The sequence below is a fragment of the Montipora capricornis genome, chromosome 13 (assembly GCF_036669925.1).
Source record: "Montipora capricornis isolate CH-2021 chromosome 13, ASM3666992v2, whole genome shotgun sequence".
Classification (NCBI taxonomy): Eukaryota; Metazoa; Cnidaria; class Anthozoa; order Scleractinia; family Acroporidae; genus Montipora; species Montipora capricornis.
The window spans coordinates 47,188,725-47,206,916 of NC_090895.1; the positions used below are offsets into that span (position 1 = coordinate 47,188,725).

At 38.9% G+C, this 18,192-nt stretch overlaps 1 protein-coding gene, 2 long non-coding RNA genes and 1 pseudogene across 3 annotated transcripts in view; 1 reads left to right on the plus strand and 3 right to left on the minus strand.

Annotated features, from left to right (window-relative positions):
• The window catches only part of LOC138030033 (uncharacterized), a 4,837-nt gene extending 3,564 nt beyond the window's left edge, over positions 1-1,273 (minus strand). The window contains exons 1-2 of the long non-coding RNA XR_011128021.1: positions 1,229-1,273; positions 971-1,124 (exon numbers count right to left, since the gene is read on the minus strand). This is a non-coding gene — a long non-coding RNA (uncharacterized lncRNA). The remainder of the gene's footprint in view (positions 1-970; positions 1,125-1,228) is intronic.
• Positions 1,274-7,844: 6,571 nt separating this feature from the next.
• On the minus strand, positions 7,845-17,582 carry LOC138028442 (uncharacterized). Its single transcript, XR_011127665.1, has 3 exons — positions 17,534-17,582; positions 8,694-8,765; positions 7,845-8,222 (listed from the first exon to the last, which is right to left on the minus strand). It is a non-coding gene; the product is annotated as an uncharacterized lncRNA (long non-coding RNA).
• Positions 10,693-11,205, minus strand: LOC138029575 (uncharacterized; annotated as a pseudogene).
• LOC138029576 (uncharacterized) lies at positions 11,476-15,417 on the plus strand. The gene is made up of 3 exons (XM_068877284.1): positions 11,476-11,568; positions 12,083-13,108; positions 13,447-15,417. Exons 1-3 carry the CDS (start codon positions 11,476-11,478, stop codon positions 15,415-15,417), a joined length of 3,090 nt encoding a protein of 1,029 aa, XP_068733385.1.
• Positions 17,583-18,192: the final 610 nt, after the last annotated feature.

The following is an 18,192-nucleotide window of genomic DNA, read 5'->3' on the forward strand; positions in this document are numbered from 1 at the left end:
CTGTACCCTAAGAGAAACCATTAGGAGGCTGATACAAAATTTTTGCTGCATGCTGTTGATGGTACAAACTCGGGAGCCACTACTATCAACTTCATCTAACCTGACAACAACATGCACGAGCAGTTTCCCTCAGGCAATTCCCAGAAATAGTAATAGCTTTATGAATTAATCGATAATTAAATTAAAAAAGACGGTGAATTTACGACAAAATAATTAAAACATGAGAAATATTAGAGATAATGTAGGATTTCGCAGAATAAAAACTCACGAGAACATCATCTGTCGTTTAGAATGCGACTTGGCCTTAGCCAATAAGTCTTAGAATGTGGTATCTTAAGAGCCATTTTCCCAGAAAATCGAAAATCGCAAGACACTCGTGAAAATTCGAATTTTTTTTTCTTTTGCCAAAACATCCCTTTTAGTACCCTAATTCAAGAAAAAATAGTTTTAGGTTCAAGCGATTCATTGTACGGGAGAAATTACAAAAAGTTTGAAAAATCGATTTCTTGCTCGTTTTTCGTACTCAAAACAACGGAATCCGACCGCAACTTCGAGAAAACGTTGAACGCATAAGAAACAATCCCTAACATCAAAACTTCAGCCAAGAATTATTACATACTTACTCTTTAATTTTATGAAAGAAAATTTAAAGAAAGAAGTTTTTAACAATTACAATCGACAAGTTTAAAAAGGTCAAATTTGTATCTCTGGAAATGTTAATAAATGAAGGGGAACTTTAACTGTTGTAAAAGCCCTCTGGTATATGCCGCTTCCTTGTAAAACCCATATAGAATAAAACCTTGGCTATTGAACTAGGTTACTGGAAAGTTTTAGCTCTGGGAATCCAATACAGTTCTCACACTAAAGTAAGCAATTTGAGTATCTGAGTAAATAAAACGTATGCAAATTAGACGGCCCGCTGAATGAATTCATATTTTTAACGCAAAGTTTTGTTGAACGAACAACTTACCATTGCTTGTTGTGAGAGAAGTTAAATCCATCTCTCAATCTGTTTGTGGCAACGCATCCATAACTGATTTTGACCAAAATGTGTCCAGCAACTTCAGCGCTTGAGCTATCTAAACACTTCCCACGCAGCGCTTATTACGCGTCATCAGACGCTTCTGTAATAATGGAACCCGATTATGTTTTGGTCCGAAAATAACATACAATGATGAAAATTAACCACTGCTCAAACCACACTGTTAACAAGGTGAGTATTACTGACCTCTTATTGAGCGAACAAATCAGATACTAGACGGGATAACAAGATCATATGACGCATAATTTAACAAACGTGCAGAGATTGGTCACGCTAGCTTGTCACATACGACTGTACGTACTATACTTCGTACACATTGTAAACAGATTAAGAAACAATTACAGCTGTCCCAATGAAAAAATGTCCAACCCTCCTTCTGTTTATAGATCATCAGTGTAGAAATACAATATTAATATAACATTTCCAGGTCAAATGCTCCTGGAATAAAATTCATATATTGTCACGAAGTGTTTCGCAACTTACTATTGCACGTGCCTCTACGATTTCATTTTAATTGAATTATTCCCGTCTAGTATTACGAAATGCTACCCTGCTCACAGACGTTTTTTCTGTTTCGGGAATTTGGTGCGCGCACAAGATAAGCGATTGCCCGTGAGAGAGGGCGGAACGCGCTTTTTTTATACGTGCATCTAAAAATGAAGAGAGTCTGTGAACAGGCTGGTAAAGTACACAAAGTGCAGAGTTCTGCCTAAACGGTGTTCTCACTTCTCCTCAGAGGCTGCTTCCAGAAGTGAATCATTCACCATTTGTTCTCGCCGGAATAACTAAGTCAAGAAACAATCTATTTTGTTCATTGTTTTGCTTTCTTTGCTTATTTTTGAAGTTTGTTTATGTTTAAAAGAGCGTTCCTTTTCGGAGAGTGAGATCATTTCTTGTTTGTCAGGCTGAGTCCTTGTTACAAATCAGTCAGTTACCTTTGAGCTCGTGACTATTTGCACGTTATAAATGTCTCTCCCCGCTCTAACAAATCAATGACACCTTATCTTATAAATGTGAAGAGGTATTCTAGCCTGCATAACAGGTGCTTTATGGGCCAAGCGAGGCGAACGCGGCATTTGCTCAAAGCGCGAAACGACTGCAAAGCGCGAGACGAGGGATAAAGAAAGATAAAGCTTTATTTTTTCCTCCCCTCGTCGCGTTTCGCGCCTCCCGCAAAATGCCGCTTTCGCCTACCCTAGCTCATAAAGCAGGGGCACCCTGTGAAATATCTGTTCGGGGAAGCAAACATTGCCTAGGATTTTCTATAGCTTGAGGAAGGCTAAAAATTTCTAGATGACCGTTCCATTCATGTACACAATTTTCGAAGCTTATGTAATAAATTCCCTCCGATTTTCTGAAGTTCATTTTTCCCATTTCACTCCCCAGGTTAGGTTGTTTTTCGTAGAGAAAGGAAGCCTAAAATTTTCGGAATCGAAAATGCAATACAGAAAGGAACCGAAAAACTCTCACTTTCGGAAAACCTTGAATTGCTGCTAAAATGTTCGGGAAAATAACACCTCGTAACTTCGAAAAGACTCAAGTTACCCTAGGATGCCCGAATAGATATAAATTTCCTAGCGCCACTTAGAAAACATTTCTAGAGATCTAAAAGTACTCTGGATAGCCTAAAAAGTCTTTTCAAAATAATTCGGGGGGAAACCGTCGTTGGGTGCCCCTGATAAAGCGCCTGTTATGCAGGCTGGAGTTATTTCTGCAAGTTCTCTGAGTTAACCAAAGATAACTTTGTTTTTCTTCAGTAAACAACATTTCTAGAGGTCTCTAGAGAAAGCGTTACGCGCGGCAGGTACAAAACACAGGTCACAGGGCACAGGGCACAGGGCACAGGTCATTGTTTTACCAATACAGAAAGTATCCTAAACATTCATAAGAGCTAACTTTAAGCCTAAAAACGTTTGTTTAGGCCTAATTAGGCCTAAGGTTAGCTTTTATGAATGTTTAGGATACATTCTGTATTAGTAAAACAATGACCTGTGACCTGTGACCTGTGTTTTGTACCTGCCCCGTTACGCGCGAGAATGTGGAATTTTATAACACTCCACATCGCGTATTCAGCCCTGCGGAGTGGTTCTCTTTTTCTCGCGCTCGCCGCGTGAATTGGTCAAATTTAACTCAAAGATTATTATTAGCCTCAATAGGCTTTTCAACAATTTTGAGGAGGTCTCGAAGGTTTCAAGGATGCGATAAGCACACTCAAGTTTGAAGTTGTGTTGTGAACAAGCTGTAAATGAAACTGAGAATGGCCGTTTTTATACTAGAGACGTATAATTCGTCTGGGACGAACTTGGGCAAACATTTTTACTGCGTCTGTTAAATTCGTCTAGTATAAAGACGGCCACAAGACGCATTATGCGTCTGGACGAAGAATCTATTTTAGTGCGTCCTCGAAGACGCACTAAACTGGAAAGTTCGTCCAGACGCATTATGCGTCTAGTGCCCGTCTTTATACTAGACGAATTTAACAGACGCAGAAAAAATGTTTGCCCAAGTTCGTCCAAGACGAATTATGCGTCTCATATAGTTCGTCCCGTCTTTACACTAGACGGATAACATGAGAGACGCATAATTCGTCTGGACGGATTATGCGTCTCTAGTATAAAAACGGCCAATTTCTAGTTACCTGGCTAGGGATCCTGGTTTCGGAGGAAAAATCATAAAAAACAAATCCGAAACAAAACTATAGCAAGCTATAAAGTTGAATTTTATGCTTTTTTATTTTGCTGTAGGGATTGTTGCAAGGTGGTAAATTCGGGAATAACGAACTTATTAAGGAAACATTTGTGTTTGAAATATTTTGGGAAATATTATACCTTCACTCTGAATCAAAAACTGTGATGAATGTCTTTAACAACAAGTCAGCATATACAAATATATAAATCAAATAAAGCAAGAAGGTCTGTTCTGTGAAAAGTGTTTGTATTTTTTTACCAACAAAACAAAGACCGAAAACAGAAGCTATTGAGTATTTCGTGACAGTTTGCTAACGTGACCTTGGCATATGTAACCGATTCGTGGGTCAGTAGAAGTCATAAGACCTTGTGGTGGCTTGAAATCTTCAAAATCGAAGTCAACGGTTTCGAATGCATTTTAATTCTGCTTTTTCCCCCTGAAGAAAACTATTTTACCATTGTGGTAACGGAGTTTCATCAAGCGATGACAGTTTCACTTCGAAGTTGCGATCTCAATGATTTCGCTGCGGCAATGTGGCTGAACAAACGTTTTTCAGTCGTCGTATAAAAAGTTATTTATGGCTCTCACCAACACAGCTGAAAGCTAGAAATAACATTTTCACTGTAAAAACATATTGCTAGCAACAGTAAGTAGTCCTTTTGCACTAAACTTTGCGTTTAGTATGAATTCCTTCAGCGGGCCGTCTAATTTGCATACATTTTATTTAATGAAATTCTTAAATTGCTTACTCCAGTGTCAGGGCTGTATTTAATTTCCAGAGCTAAAACTTTCCCGTAATTTACTTCAATAGCCAAGGCTTTATTCTATATGGGTTTTACTAGGAAGCGGCATATACCAGAGGGCTTTTTCAACAGTTAAAGTTCGCTTTCATTTTCTAACATTTCAAGAGACACAAATATGTCCTTTTTAAACTTGTCGATTGTAAATGTAAAAAACTTATTTCTTCAAATTTTCTTTTAGGGTTTCAAAGATTAAGAACGAAATAATATTCGCCTGAAGTTTCGATGTTAGGGATTGTTTCTTATGCGTTCACCGTTTTCTCGAAGTTGAGGGTCGGATTCTGTTGTTTTTAAGCGCGAAAAACCAGCAATAAATCGATTTTTCAAACTTTTTGTTATTTCTCCCGTACAATGAATCGCTTGAACCCAAAACTATTTTTTCTTGAATTAAGTCACTAAAAGGGATGTTTTGGCCAAAGAAAAAAAAATTGATTTTTTACGAGTGTCTTGCGATTTTCAATTTTCTCGGAAAATGGCTCTTAAGACTTAACGCGATTCAGCACTCGAGTAGAGGCTATTAATCGTTGACATTGATATCAGTCCGTAATTGAGATGGTTCTTATCACTTATAAAAATCTCTCGAGTTCGCACCTAAAAGCTGCATCACTGTGCTCTTTAAGCGGGCTTAGGAAGGCTAGCGTTCATAATGCCAATTCGTGAAAGGCTCGGTTCTTCACACGCTTCAGATATTCAACGAGGTATTTGGGGATACCACCCCACACCGAAGATGCATACTCTAACACTATCAGAACACATTCTAAGTTGTGACTAGGAAGAGGAAGCATTATAGAAAGGTGCATCTCAAAAGTACATTCGCAAAACTGCGGCACTTCCTGGATTCCATGCATCCCTAACCCAAAATGAACCAAAATGACGGACTAAAATAACATTTAGTATTAATCCTAGAAGGCTAAAATTCAAATGCACTTCAATTTTTGACCTGAAACGTTCATTACTGTAAAGCCTTCATTTAACTCAGCTGTGTGAGTTACCATTTCGCTGGAGATATTGTCATTTCAATAACTCAAAAATTAATGTGTGTCAGTGGCAATCAATATAATTGTTTTATTTTCTTCTTCTTTAGAAAATGGGGACCTAGCTAAGATCAAATGAAAGATTTTAAAAAAAGAACCAAAGTGACAGACTGGAATAACATTTAGTATTAATCTTGGAAGGCGAAGGCTTAAATGCACTTTAATTTTTGAAATGAAAGGGTTAATTACTGTAAAGACTTTATTTAACTCAGCTGTGTGAGTCACCTTGTAACAAAGTCACACAGTTATTAGTAAAGCTGAGAGGCGCAAAGCCGTATCATATTTTGAAAGTGTATTTAGGGCAATATACTTACAGCTCAGATAGCTGTGTGAGTCCAGAGAAAACATTTTCTGGGAATTGAGTTATTTCATTCTCCGTGAGATATCTGGAAATGAAAATGAAAATTAGAAATAAGTGCTAAATTTAAATTAAAGAAGAACGATGCAATTAACACCATTTCAGTTTTCATTGCCGTTTGATTCTTAGCATTCCCTGATCGTCGTTGTACTCGATTCTACTTAGACAAGAGCAGTAAAATGAATCCCAATTGTCTTAAAATGAATCCGTGATCGACTCAGAGCCATGAAATCACTGTGACGACTTTATTCAAATCACCTGTGCAAGTCACTTTACAACTAAGTCACACAAGTATAGTGGAGAAGCGCAAAGTCGTGTCATATTTTGTATATTTGGTGCAATATACGTACAGCTCAGATAGATGTGTAAGTCCTGAGAAAACGTTTTCTGGGAGTTGAGTTATTTTGTTCTTATCAAGATATCTAAAAATAAAAATAAAAAATCAGAAATGAGTACAAAATTCGAATTAAACAAGAAAAATGCAATCAATCCCATTTCAGTTTAGTTGTCGTTTCGTTCCCAGCATTTGCGGATCACGCTTGTATTCGATTCTATTTAGACAAGAGCAGTAAAATTAATTCCAATGAGTCCGTGAACGAATCAAGGAAAAACTGGATAACAGTGAATTTGCTACTTCTATGGGAAACAATTGGCCGTTCCGAAATTCAGCAGGGAACTGGGGCGAGTTTCAAATTTTAACTAATCGATGAACTGACACCACCACATGAAAGATCATGTTAAGATTGATCATTTGACCAAGTATGATGCTTTATGAGTGAACGGAGACCAAGTTATGAACCTTGCAATACGGTTCAAAATCCATACAAAGGTCTCTAACTTTTACAAAGCGTCCCCCAAAACCATATAAACACTAAATTTTTTTTATCAGTTTAGTGACAACTGTAAAATCCCGTCATGTACCTACCATTTGAAAGAAGCTGCGATGAAAATCGCTATGTTTGCCCATTTTAAAGAGTATCACGGAAATCATAAAAATTTTAAGAGTTTATATGGTTTTTGAAGGACGCTGTATCAAAATTATAGACGCCTGTATGGATTTTGAACCATGTTTCAAGGTCCATAACTAGGCCAAATGACCAATCTCAACATGATCTTTCATTTGGTAGTGTCAGTTTATCGATTAGTTAAAATTTGAAACTCACCCCTGTTCCCTGCTGAATTTCGGAACGGCCAATAGGAAAGATCAAAACAAAATTTGAGATCTTAATGACCAAATGCAGTGTAAAGACATGCATTGTTTTATCGGGCTTTGATAAAGAACGTTCACTGTGTTGTTATCATAAAAAAAGAAAGTGTTCTTGCATGGAAACAGGAATTAACGGAGTTTCACAATATCCTCATAGTTCTAAAAGTGGAGGATTTTTGGAACTTTCAAAAACTCATTAATAATTCATAAACCCATTGACATATCAAATTGTTGATAATACATCACGTGTAGTGACTTTATATCGATAAATCTCATCCTTATTAGTATGCGGTGTCTTATCAGATATAAAGACACTGCACGTGACTTATGAATGTTAATAAGTTATCAACACGCAACTGACACAACAAATGGTGAGTGCATATTTAATGTTGTTTCAACCAATTTCACACACAGTAAAATTTACTTTTGTACAAAATTTATAGTACCTTTCTTAAATACAGATCTGGAAAAATTCTCTGTGCCATTAGTACAGTAATCTGGTAAAGGCATATTAGACAATACTTAATTTACTCTCTTCCTCGGCATTTTTCCGAAAAGCTCTGGAACAGGACGCCATGTCCTCTTCGGTTAGTAGAGGAAAAGTTCAAAACACGTGTGAGATTTGATTTTCTTGCATACTAATTTATACCCAAATGTGTTTCTCGTATGCAAATTTCCAACATTCACGAAAGCATAATTGTTATGAAATCTATTGACACACGCTTTTTCAGGAATGTTTTTGAAGCCGTACAAAAAGCTCGCAGCACGTGTTTTATCGGGTCTAAAACCATTCGGCTGCGCCTCGTGGTTTTAAACCCGATAAAACACTCCTGCTCGTTTTTTAAACATTACATAAAACAATTTTATGTACCCGTATTTCTGAAACTTTCACCTCTCATCTCTATAAAAATTGAGGCCAGTCAAGTACTTTTACTTTTACGATAATTCACTGTCTACTACAATCTTTTTTCTTCATTTCGCCTGCAATTTGACATCATTTACACGTCCTGTAATGGTCATGATACGTCATGTGCGCTCACCAAGCTGAACGACTAAACACGATCCGCCATATTGATAACATTATTTAAACAACCTGAAGAAGACCAATAAAACTGGTCAAAACGTCGGTTTTGAAGATATTTTAACCTCGGAAATTCCCGAAAACAATTCGAATTTTAATTTTATGCACGTAGTTTATACATAGTTACCATTTCGCTGGAGATATTGTCATTTCAATAACTCAAAAATTAATGTGTGTCAGTGGCAATCAATATAATTGTTTTATTTTCTCCTTCTTTAGAAAATGGGGACCTAGCTAAGATCAAATGAAAGGTTTTACAAAAAGAACCAAAGTGACAGTCTGGAATAACATTTAGTATTAATCTTGGAAGGCAAAGGCTTAAATGCACTTTAATTTTTGAAATGAAAGGGTTAATTACTGTAAAGACTTTATTTAACTCAGCTGTGTGAGTCACCTTGTAACAAAGTCACACAGTTATTTTTAAAGTTGAGAGGCGCAAAGCCGTATCATATTTTGAAAGTGTATTTAGGGCAATATACTTACAGCTCAGATAGCTGTGTGAGTCCAGAGAAAACGTTTTCTGGGAATTGAGTTATTTCATTCTCCGTGAGATATCTGGAAATGAAAATGAAAATTAGAAATAAGTACTAAATTTAAATTAAAGAAGAACGATGCAATTACCACCATTTTAGTTTTAATTGCCGTTTAAGAGTGATTGCCACTAAAAATCAAAGAAATCGTGGCCAGGGTCAAAAAATCAATTTCCCTCAGACTTTGTCAGTTTGAAGGCCTAGGTAAGTAACTAGAGGAAATCAAGTTAGTTTTTTGAAATATTTTATTTAACGGCAGAAAACCACGAAAAACGGTTATCGTACCGGAAGCTCAAATTTTCACTCCGTGAGAATCCAAAATTTCACACTTTTCAGCTCCTTGCTACACAGACGTTTGCATCGCTGTGAATCTTTCTCAACTTTAATTGCATATATTGACTCTTCCTCAGCCAAGACATAGTGATTATTTTTATCTCTTGTTCTTTCCGAGCGAACTGAGCCCCAAATAAGCAAACACACTTTCCTCATTAGTTGAAAACTCAAAAATAATCTGTATCCAGCGAGACAAAAAGCTGACCGGTAGTGTTTCAAATCTTCTGATATTTTAACCAAAGAGTGTCCAGTCATTGAGGTTTAAGTTTGCAGTTTCATTTATTTGGGATCTACTATCAGTTTTGAATGAAGGTCGGTCAAAACTCGAGAAAATTACAATTCAGCGCCAGTGAAATTTACAATGTGAGCTCATGCAACTCACCCCAAAATAGAAAACCAAATTTGGGTCAGAGACATCGCAATTAAGACGGTTAAATCATTTTACGTTTTGCTTCGTTATATAAAATGTATCTATATCGATCATAAAAAACTAACTCGAAAAAAGTGAGGGAAACACGAAACTTTTACTCTCCCATGATTTGTCGCGCACGATCAAATTCGCAAATATTTTAAATCTGTTGCGTCAAATCAGTCATAAGTAAAACTATCTTAGTTGCTGATGTGAGACTTTGCTTCAATATGACAGAATTTCCTATTAAAAGTGGTAAAGAAATAAAAAAAGGTCAGATTAGAAATCGGACCATAATTAATTAATTTCATTACGTGTGTGAGACTGTATGTCGTCGTGGAAGCCAATAGGGTAATTGTTCCCACGGAAAGTAAATGTTACTTCTTGATCTAAATAAACAACGCACTTACCTCGGATGAAACCAAGGTTATTACTGGGAAGTACAAATTAAAAATGTCGTGTTCGTTCTTCAATATTGCCGGTGGAATTTGTGGCGCGGACGAACGCAGTAGTTCTTCGACTTCCATCATACCACTCACCCAGTGTAATAAAGAGATCAAAAAACACAAAAAGTCCTTGAAATTTTCCGGCGTTGAAACTGAAGTGGAACTTATCTTGGCAAGATGCGGGTGTTTTGAAAAGCCATCAAACTTCTTGGAAATGACCATCTGTCCCGCTCATCGGGCGCGATTGGGCATAGGTTGGCGAAGGCCAAGTGGTTTATGTAGCGTACCGGAAGTTGTTTCGGGTCACTGCAAGGACCTTCGGAAAGTACCAACAATGCAAAAAGGAATAAATTTGTCCCAGTCCATCAAGTTATTGGAACTTACAAATCAGTTTGTCCCTGTGGGCTCAGGTAAGTGATGAAGTGTTTGATGAACTAATAGCCAGTTGATTGCCATCATTTATCGGAGCCCGTATTCCAGCGAATGTCAGACACCGCGTATTCCGTTAGCAGCTCGCGCTGTGTTACGGATTACGTACCGGCTTGTGATATAAAAGCAGTCTAACCAGATATAAAGCAAAACTCCAGTCTTTGGGTACGATTAAATAATAATAATAATAATCTTTATTTCTTAAGATAAAAATACATATCCTAAGTTACAATTAATAAGAAAGAAAAAATATAAACTCTAGAAACTATTTACATATCATATTTAAAAATTATTCTGTTACTAAAAACGTTCTTAAATCTGTCAGTGTGGTGGATTCAAGGGACAGAGACTGACGTATTTCTAAGATTGTACCTCGTTTTGTTTTCCTTAGGTAAAAACTGGAAGAACGGACATTCGATCTTTTTTTGTAGAGTGTCTTGTCCGCCTTCTCCAGCAAGTCCCTGATATTTACATTGTTGGACGTATACATGTATAACTTTCTTTTCATACACCGATCTAAGAAATTCTGTTTTACAGAAAGGTCGGAATCTGAGGCACCATAAAGCGACAGAGCGTAAGAAAAATTTGGTAAAACTATTGCGTGAAAAAGGTGATCTACTTCCTCCTGGGACATTCCTTCCTTACGTAAAGATCCTAATACGAATAATGACTCGTTGGCCTTAATTACCTTCGCGCGCACGTGACTACTGTATTAACAATTTTGTTGGAACACCTAATATGGGTAACTCTGCGCACTGCGGTATATTACTAGCTGACGCGATGTCCTGACTGAAACCTTTCTTACGGAAAATAATCTCCTTGCATTTTCTTGGATTTTCCCTTTCCATTTTGTTGGATTTCCAAAGTTTCCATTGATGGAAGAAAAATGTTAGGTTCGTAATGAGCAAAACATATCACATTTTATTTTTCCCTCACCCCTTTCATCCTTCATCGCACCATCAGCCTTTCGCAATTGTATTTGTTTATGTTTCCAAAAATAGCTACAGTTAAATTTGGTACGGCTCCATCTAAAATTACGCGTCTTTGGGATAATTTCTGTGGTTTTAACACCGTTCGCCCTTTTTTTTTCGGAAGGAATTTGCGTAAAATGTAGAAAGATGCTCAGCGTGTTTAAAGAACAGATACCTGAGACAGGACATATGACAGAAGAAGTTGCTAACATCGCAGATAGTTTGAGCGAGTTAAACCTGGTGAGTATGTAGCCCTAAATAAAATGCTAAAATAAGAAATAGAAATGTGAAATCAGAGTATAAAAATAAACGAAGATCTCATTAACTAAAAATAGCGGCCGCTAAGCACAACAAACCAGATGACGGACAAACAGGTAGTAAGTGTAAATTTTTAATCACTCGTTCCGCTAGCAGCTGCTTTTCAGTGTATTGGGCTATTACTTTTCACTCTACTAATTGATCGTAGTTACTAGAGGCAGTTCACGTTGAAGGCTGCCTTGGAGTATAACGCTACTTTAGCCGTCTTCTCCCCTCGGCTAGTCGGGTCACCCTGTCTGGCATGTAAACGCTCCAATGCAGGGTAGCTCAGTTGTTCGGGTAACTCGTTAAACAGACCCTAAAAAGACATAAATACCTAAGACAATAGAAAAAAGGAACCTTCTCCGCCTCCACCCACCACCCCCCCCCTCCCCCCCCCCCCCCCCCCAGTGTCGCACATGGAATTCAAACTTTTCTTTCCTTTTTCGCACTTCAGGTCCATCATGAAACTGATAGAGACATTTCTTTTTCCATTCCGGCCACTGATACTGAATGTAAAGCCAAGTCTAAACGAGAGAGTTTTTATGTACCAGACGAGGCTTCACAGGAAAGTGAAGATAGTTTAACCGACGTTCAAGACGAGTCCAGGGAACAGCTCAATCGCTTTCTACAGGTTCGAGACATCAGCCCAGTGCGCCACGTACTGTCAGTACCGTGGAATGAAGCGCAAAGCCGTTCTAAGCGCCGATATGTGAGAAAAGCCGAGCAGTGCGTTTCAGCAGTTCTGGATGTCCTTGCTCCAAAAGACTCAAAATGCTTGTGGGATGAATTATGTGAGCGCAAAGGTTATCTAAGAACAACTGGTGGGAAAAGTCGGAAGGATCTGGAGCTTCTTGAAGCGTTTGCCGAGAGTTACTTAAACGCTCAGCACTGGAGTACTCGACGGCAAATACTCTCAATCCTGTCTGACAAGTTGTCTTTCAAAGAGGTGCAGGAGTTTATCCCAACAGTCACCAATTACCGCTATAACATAGCTCGACACCATACCTTGCTACACGGGAGAGCAGAACCGATTCCAAGCCATGAATACCGGAGGATGAAAGTTGACCAAGGAAAATTAGAAGATTTCATTTCGTTCATCACAAGTCCGCATGTTCTTCATGATGTTCCTTTTGGCGAAAGGCTTTTGAAGCTATCAGCTGGTGAGGTTATTAAGACCCCAAACGTGATCAGAATGATGATACCTGAGCGTATTGTTCAACAGTACCAACAATACTGTAGTGAAAGAGGTTTTGAGCCCATGAGCAAGCCAACACTACATAGAGTTTTGGATGAGTGTTCAGCGTCTGTTAGGAAGTCTTTACAAGGACTTGATAACTTTTCCGCCCAAGGAACCGAGGCATTTGATGACTTGGACAAACTGGGCGATAAACTGGTTGACTGTGGTAAAACGGAAGTCTGGGCGAGAGAAATGAAGCAACAGCTGCGCTCATCAAAGCAATACCTTAAGAGTGACTACAAGGTATTTTATTTCGTTACAAAATTTAGTATGAGGTTTGGCACAAGAAATTCACGAAAATGGGAGAAACATGACCCACAGCAGGTTTTGTGAACTACTTTCCCAAAGTAAAAATACTGTGATCTTGCTGGATATTTGTACTATATTTTTATTTTTATTATATTTTATTTGAAAGTTAGTATCAGAAGTAAACACCTAATGGAACGAGAGTTTTATTCGAGGGACGCTTAATTCGGAGAATGAGGGGGACGGGGGTGTCACTTATTCAAGAAAGTATTGCAATTAAAATTGTATACGTAAAAACAACAATTGCGGTTTGTGTTGTCTTTGGTGTGTTTCAGGTCCATGTGGTTGAGTCGTCGAGCATTGCTGATCACTGTAGGACTTACGCCCTAAGTGATTCAACAGACTCTGACTTTCAAGCCTGCTGCGATCACCCACACAATGAGTCATGCGCGCAGTGCTGCCAGTTGCAGGAAGTTCTAACTACCTTGGAAAGTGAGTGTTCTCATGCACTTTGCAATGAAGAGGAGAAGGAGGACATGCTGCACACTATTAAGCAAGCAACAAATAACATCATGATCTGGAAATCCCATCAGTTGCGCTCCGTTCACCAGGATCAAGCCAAATGTTCTGTTTTAGCTAAAATCAAGAGCAAATCTGATGTGTTCCTTGTTCAGGATTGGGCGATGAAATACATGCCACGGAAATTTCGAGAGCCGCAGTCGGACTGGTTTCCTAAGCGTGGGTTACCATGGCATATTACAGTTGCAATCAGAAAGTTGGAAGAAAGCGAGCACTTTGAGTCTCAAACATTTGTACATGTCTTTCAGAACTGTTCACAAGACAGTGCCGTCGTGGTATCTATAATGCAGGACTGCCTCGTCTCACTGAAGAAGGAAATGCCGCAATTAGAAAGAGCTTATTACAAGCAAGATAATGCAGGCTGTTACCACAGCGGGTATACAATCGTTTCAGCTAAACTAGCAGGTGACATCGCTGGGGTGGTTGTAGAACGGAACGACTTTTCCGACCCTCAAGGCGGCAAAGGAGTCTGCGACCGTCAAGCAGCAACTATTAAGGGAGATGTAGGAAGATATGTTAACGAGGGTCATGATGTGACAACAGCTGTGCAGCTGAAAACTGCCATAGAGTCTGGTCCAGAGTCTCGTGCAAAAGCTAGTTACGTCTCACTTAATACGTCAGTTACTCCGCCAGTCAAATGGGAGGGTGTTAGCTTGCTTAACAACTTCAAGTATGAAGAGAGCGGAATACGTGCGTGGAGAGCGTTCAATGTGGGTCCAGGGAAGTTGATACCGTGGTCTCAATTTGAGGGCGTTTTGCAGATCCCGGAAGTTCTAGAAGTGCTTGGTCCCCCATCGCAGACCACGCCATCTTTCAAGAGCGTGAGACACAGGCATGTAAAGAAATCATCTAAACGGGATCCAGAAGCAACCAACGAGACCACCAGTCAAGACCAAGATGATGATGATAGTGAAAATGATCAAGCTTCACTACTTTTCCCGTGCCCCGAGGAAGGATGTATAAAAGCCTACAGCCATTTTACATCGCTACAAGCACATCTGGACACGGGTAAACACAAACGACTCCCTGAACAGGAAACACTGTATGACAAGGCAAAACGAGTTTACGCTTCAAAGCTAATGGATGAAGGTAGTAGGATTCCCACTGTACAGTTACAATGTGAAGAACAGAGCCAATGCTTAACTCCCCTTCCAATGGGATGGGCTCTAAAGACAATCACCAAGAAGGCTCGTTTTGCGCAGAAACAGAATGAATTTTTGAAACAGCAATTTGAAATTGGCGAGCAAAGTGGACGGAAAGCAGATCCGAGTGAGGTCTCAAAATTAATGAGATCTGCAAGGGACGAGTTGGGAGTTCGTCGGTTTCAACCAGAACAAGTTCTAACAGGAAAGCAAATCACTGGATTCTTCTCAAGACTGGCAGCAAAGAAAAGGCTGGCTCCCAGTACAGTGAACCGTGGAGATTCAGACGACGAGGTCCCAGGAGAAGATAACAGGGCAGCGTTGGCGCAGACGACCCATTCGGAAATCTGTGCGCGTGTGATGAGGGAGGTTTCTCTTCAGCACCCAATTGTATCCTCTTCAGGTTACAATATCTGTGACCTCATGCAAGCGTGCAAGAAGAAACCGACGTCGCTAAGTGTGGACATGTTGCGTAGCATTTGCATTGAACTGGGCTTGGATGTCTCCAATATAACGCAAAGACGAAAGAATCCGTATATCAGTCGTTTGTCGCAGCTTGTGGACGAATGCAGCTGTGCCTCTTAAAACCGAGAGAATTAAATCAGCTGTTTACATTTATGCCTTTATTTATATTAGAAGGTAATAGGTGAGGTGAGGTGAGGTGAGCTTTCCATAGAACCTTACAGTGACTGAGCCCCGGTGGGGGGGGGAGGGGGTACTCCCTTATATGGGCTATATAGGTATCTGCTTTTCAGCCGTTTTGGTCATAGATAGGGTATCGATTTTGGCCATTTTGGTCATAAACAGGGTATGGTTTTTGCACTTTAGTCTTGAATTGAGTATGTTTTTTAAGAAGAAGCTACGTTTTCATCACTATCGATAAGATCATCAAAAGCCCTTCATAAATTATGTTTAGGGTAACCGTGCCAGCCGCAACGGTCATTAATAGGGTATCGAATTTTTGCTCAGGTCATAAATAGGGTAGGGAAAATCACAAGTTTTGGTCATAAATAGGGTACGGGTTTTGGAAAGCGGGCTTCACACCTCCACCCAATTTTTCTGGGAGTACCCGCCCCCACCCCACGGGAACCGAGCCAAATTCTGTACACTGCGTACGTTACTCTAAACTATTTAATCTTCAACCAACCATAACGATGCTCGACGAGTGGGATAGATATTCGTAAGCAGCACGTGTAAGTTAGCTGGTTTCTGAAAATATCTACACCGTGCCAAGATAGGCCCATTTCTCCTTAGGTTCCGGAAAGCGGTATGACGGAAGTTGGGTTGACTACATGTTGTACTTTGTTGTTATGCAAGTGAAATTCCACCGAGAATCTAAAGAATAAACACAAAATCGCTTTTGAATATGTCGCGAAACACTCTGCAATACACTCTGTTCATTGAGATATAAGTGCTTTGTTTATTTAGATACCGATGCAATATTTACGTTTAGGAGGCATGAATTAAGTTGCTCTTCCGTGATAAATTTGTATCTCTTAGGGCGGTTTGATTTCATCAACATGTTAACTGGCTTATCCAATCTTATTAAAGAAAAATTTCGCACATCAACAACACAGATACTTTAAACTATCACCTGGTTTGGAGTCAATAACTTTACGTGTTTGTACTGTTGTTTTAGCAACGAAGTTGTTCAACTTGTTCGTGCGTGACACAACGAAGCGAGAGCCAGGGTAGATTAGAGTGTGATTTAAGTTTGGTGTTCCTTGTCTTTTTTCCTCTTGCACGCGATGGTCAAGATAAGTGCTATTTCTCTAACGTTTCACCGGCGTCAAACAATTTAAACCCGTTTTGTGATGTCTCTGGCGTTTTCTTGTTGTCGTTGTTTTTTCCTTGCATGGGGGGAATTGTGTTACATCAGCTTACGTTGTAAATTCAATGGCGCTGAATTGTAATTTTCTCGAATTTTGACCAGCGTTCATTCAAAACTGCTACTAGATCCCAAAAAAATGAAACTGCAAACCTAAACCTCAATGACTGGACACTCTTTGGTTAAAATATCAGAAGATTTGAAACACTACCGGTCAGCTTTTTGCCGCGCTGGATTTGGATTATTTTTGAGTTTTCAACTGATAAGAAAAGTGTCTTTAATTAATCGGGGCTCAGTTCGCTCGGAAAGAACAAGAGATAAAAATAATCACTATGTCTTGTCCGAGGAAGAGTAAATATATGCAATAAAAGTTGAGAAAGATTCACAGCGATGTAAACGTCTGTGTAGCAAGGAGCTGAAAAGTGTTAAATTTCGGATTCTCAAGGAGTGAAATATGAGCTTCCGGTGCGATAACCATTTTTCGTGGTTTTCTGCCGTTAAATGAAATATTTCTAAAAACTAACTTGATTCCCTTTAGTTAGTTACCTAGGACTTCAAACTGATAAAGTCTGAGCGAAATCGATTTTTTGACCGTGGCCACATTTTTTTTAATTTTCTTTGATTTTTAGGGACATTCACTCTTAATTCTTAGCATTCCCGGATCGTCGTTGTACTCGATTCTACTTAGACGAGAGCAGTAAAATGAATCCCAATTGTCTTAAAATGAATCCGTGATCGACTCAGAGCCATGAAATCACTGTGACGACTTTATTCAAATCACCTGTGCAAGTCACTTTATAACTAAGTCACACAAGTATAGTGGAGAAGCGCAAAGTCGTGTCATATTTTGTATATTTGGTGCAATATACGTACAGCTCAGATAGATGTGTAAGTCCTGAGAAAACGTTTTCTGGGAGTTGAGTTATTTTGTTCTTATCAAGATATCTAAAAATAAAAATAAAAAATCAGAAATGAGTACAAAATTCGAATTAAACAAGAAAAATGCAATCAATCCCATTTCAGTTTAGTTGTCGTTTCGTTCCCAGCATTTGCGGATCACGCTTGTATTCGATTCTATTTAGACAAGAGCAGTAAAATTAATTCCAATTTTCCTAAAAGGAGTCCGTGAACGACTCAGAGGGTTCAAATCAAGGAAAAACTGGATAACAGTGAATTTGCTACTTCTATGGGAAACAATTGGCCGTTCCGAAATTCAGCAGGGAACTGGGGCGAGTTTCAAATTTTAACTAATCGATGAACTGACACCACCACATGAAAGATCATGTTAAGATTGATCATTTGACCAAGTATGATGCTTTATGAGTGAGCGGAGACCAAGTTATGAACCTTGCAATACGGTTCAAAATCCATACAAAGGTCTCTAATTTTGACAAAGCGTCCCCAAAAACCATATAAACACTAAATTTTGTTTTTATCAGTTTAGTGACAACTGTAAAATCCCGTCATGTACCTACCATTTGAAAGAAGCTGAGATGAAAATCGCTATGTTTGCCCATTTTAAAGAGTATCAC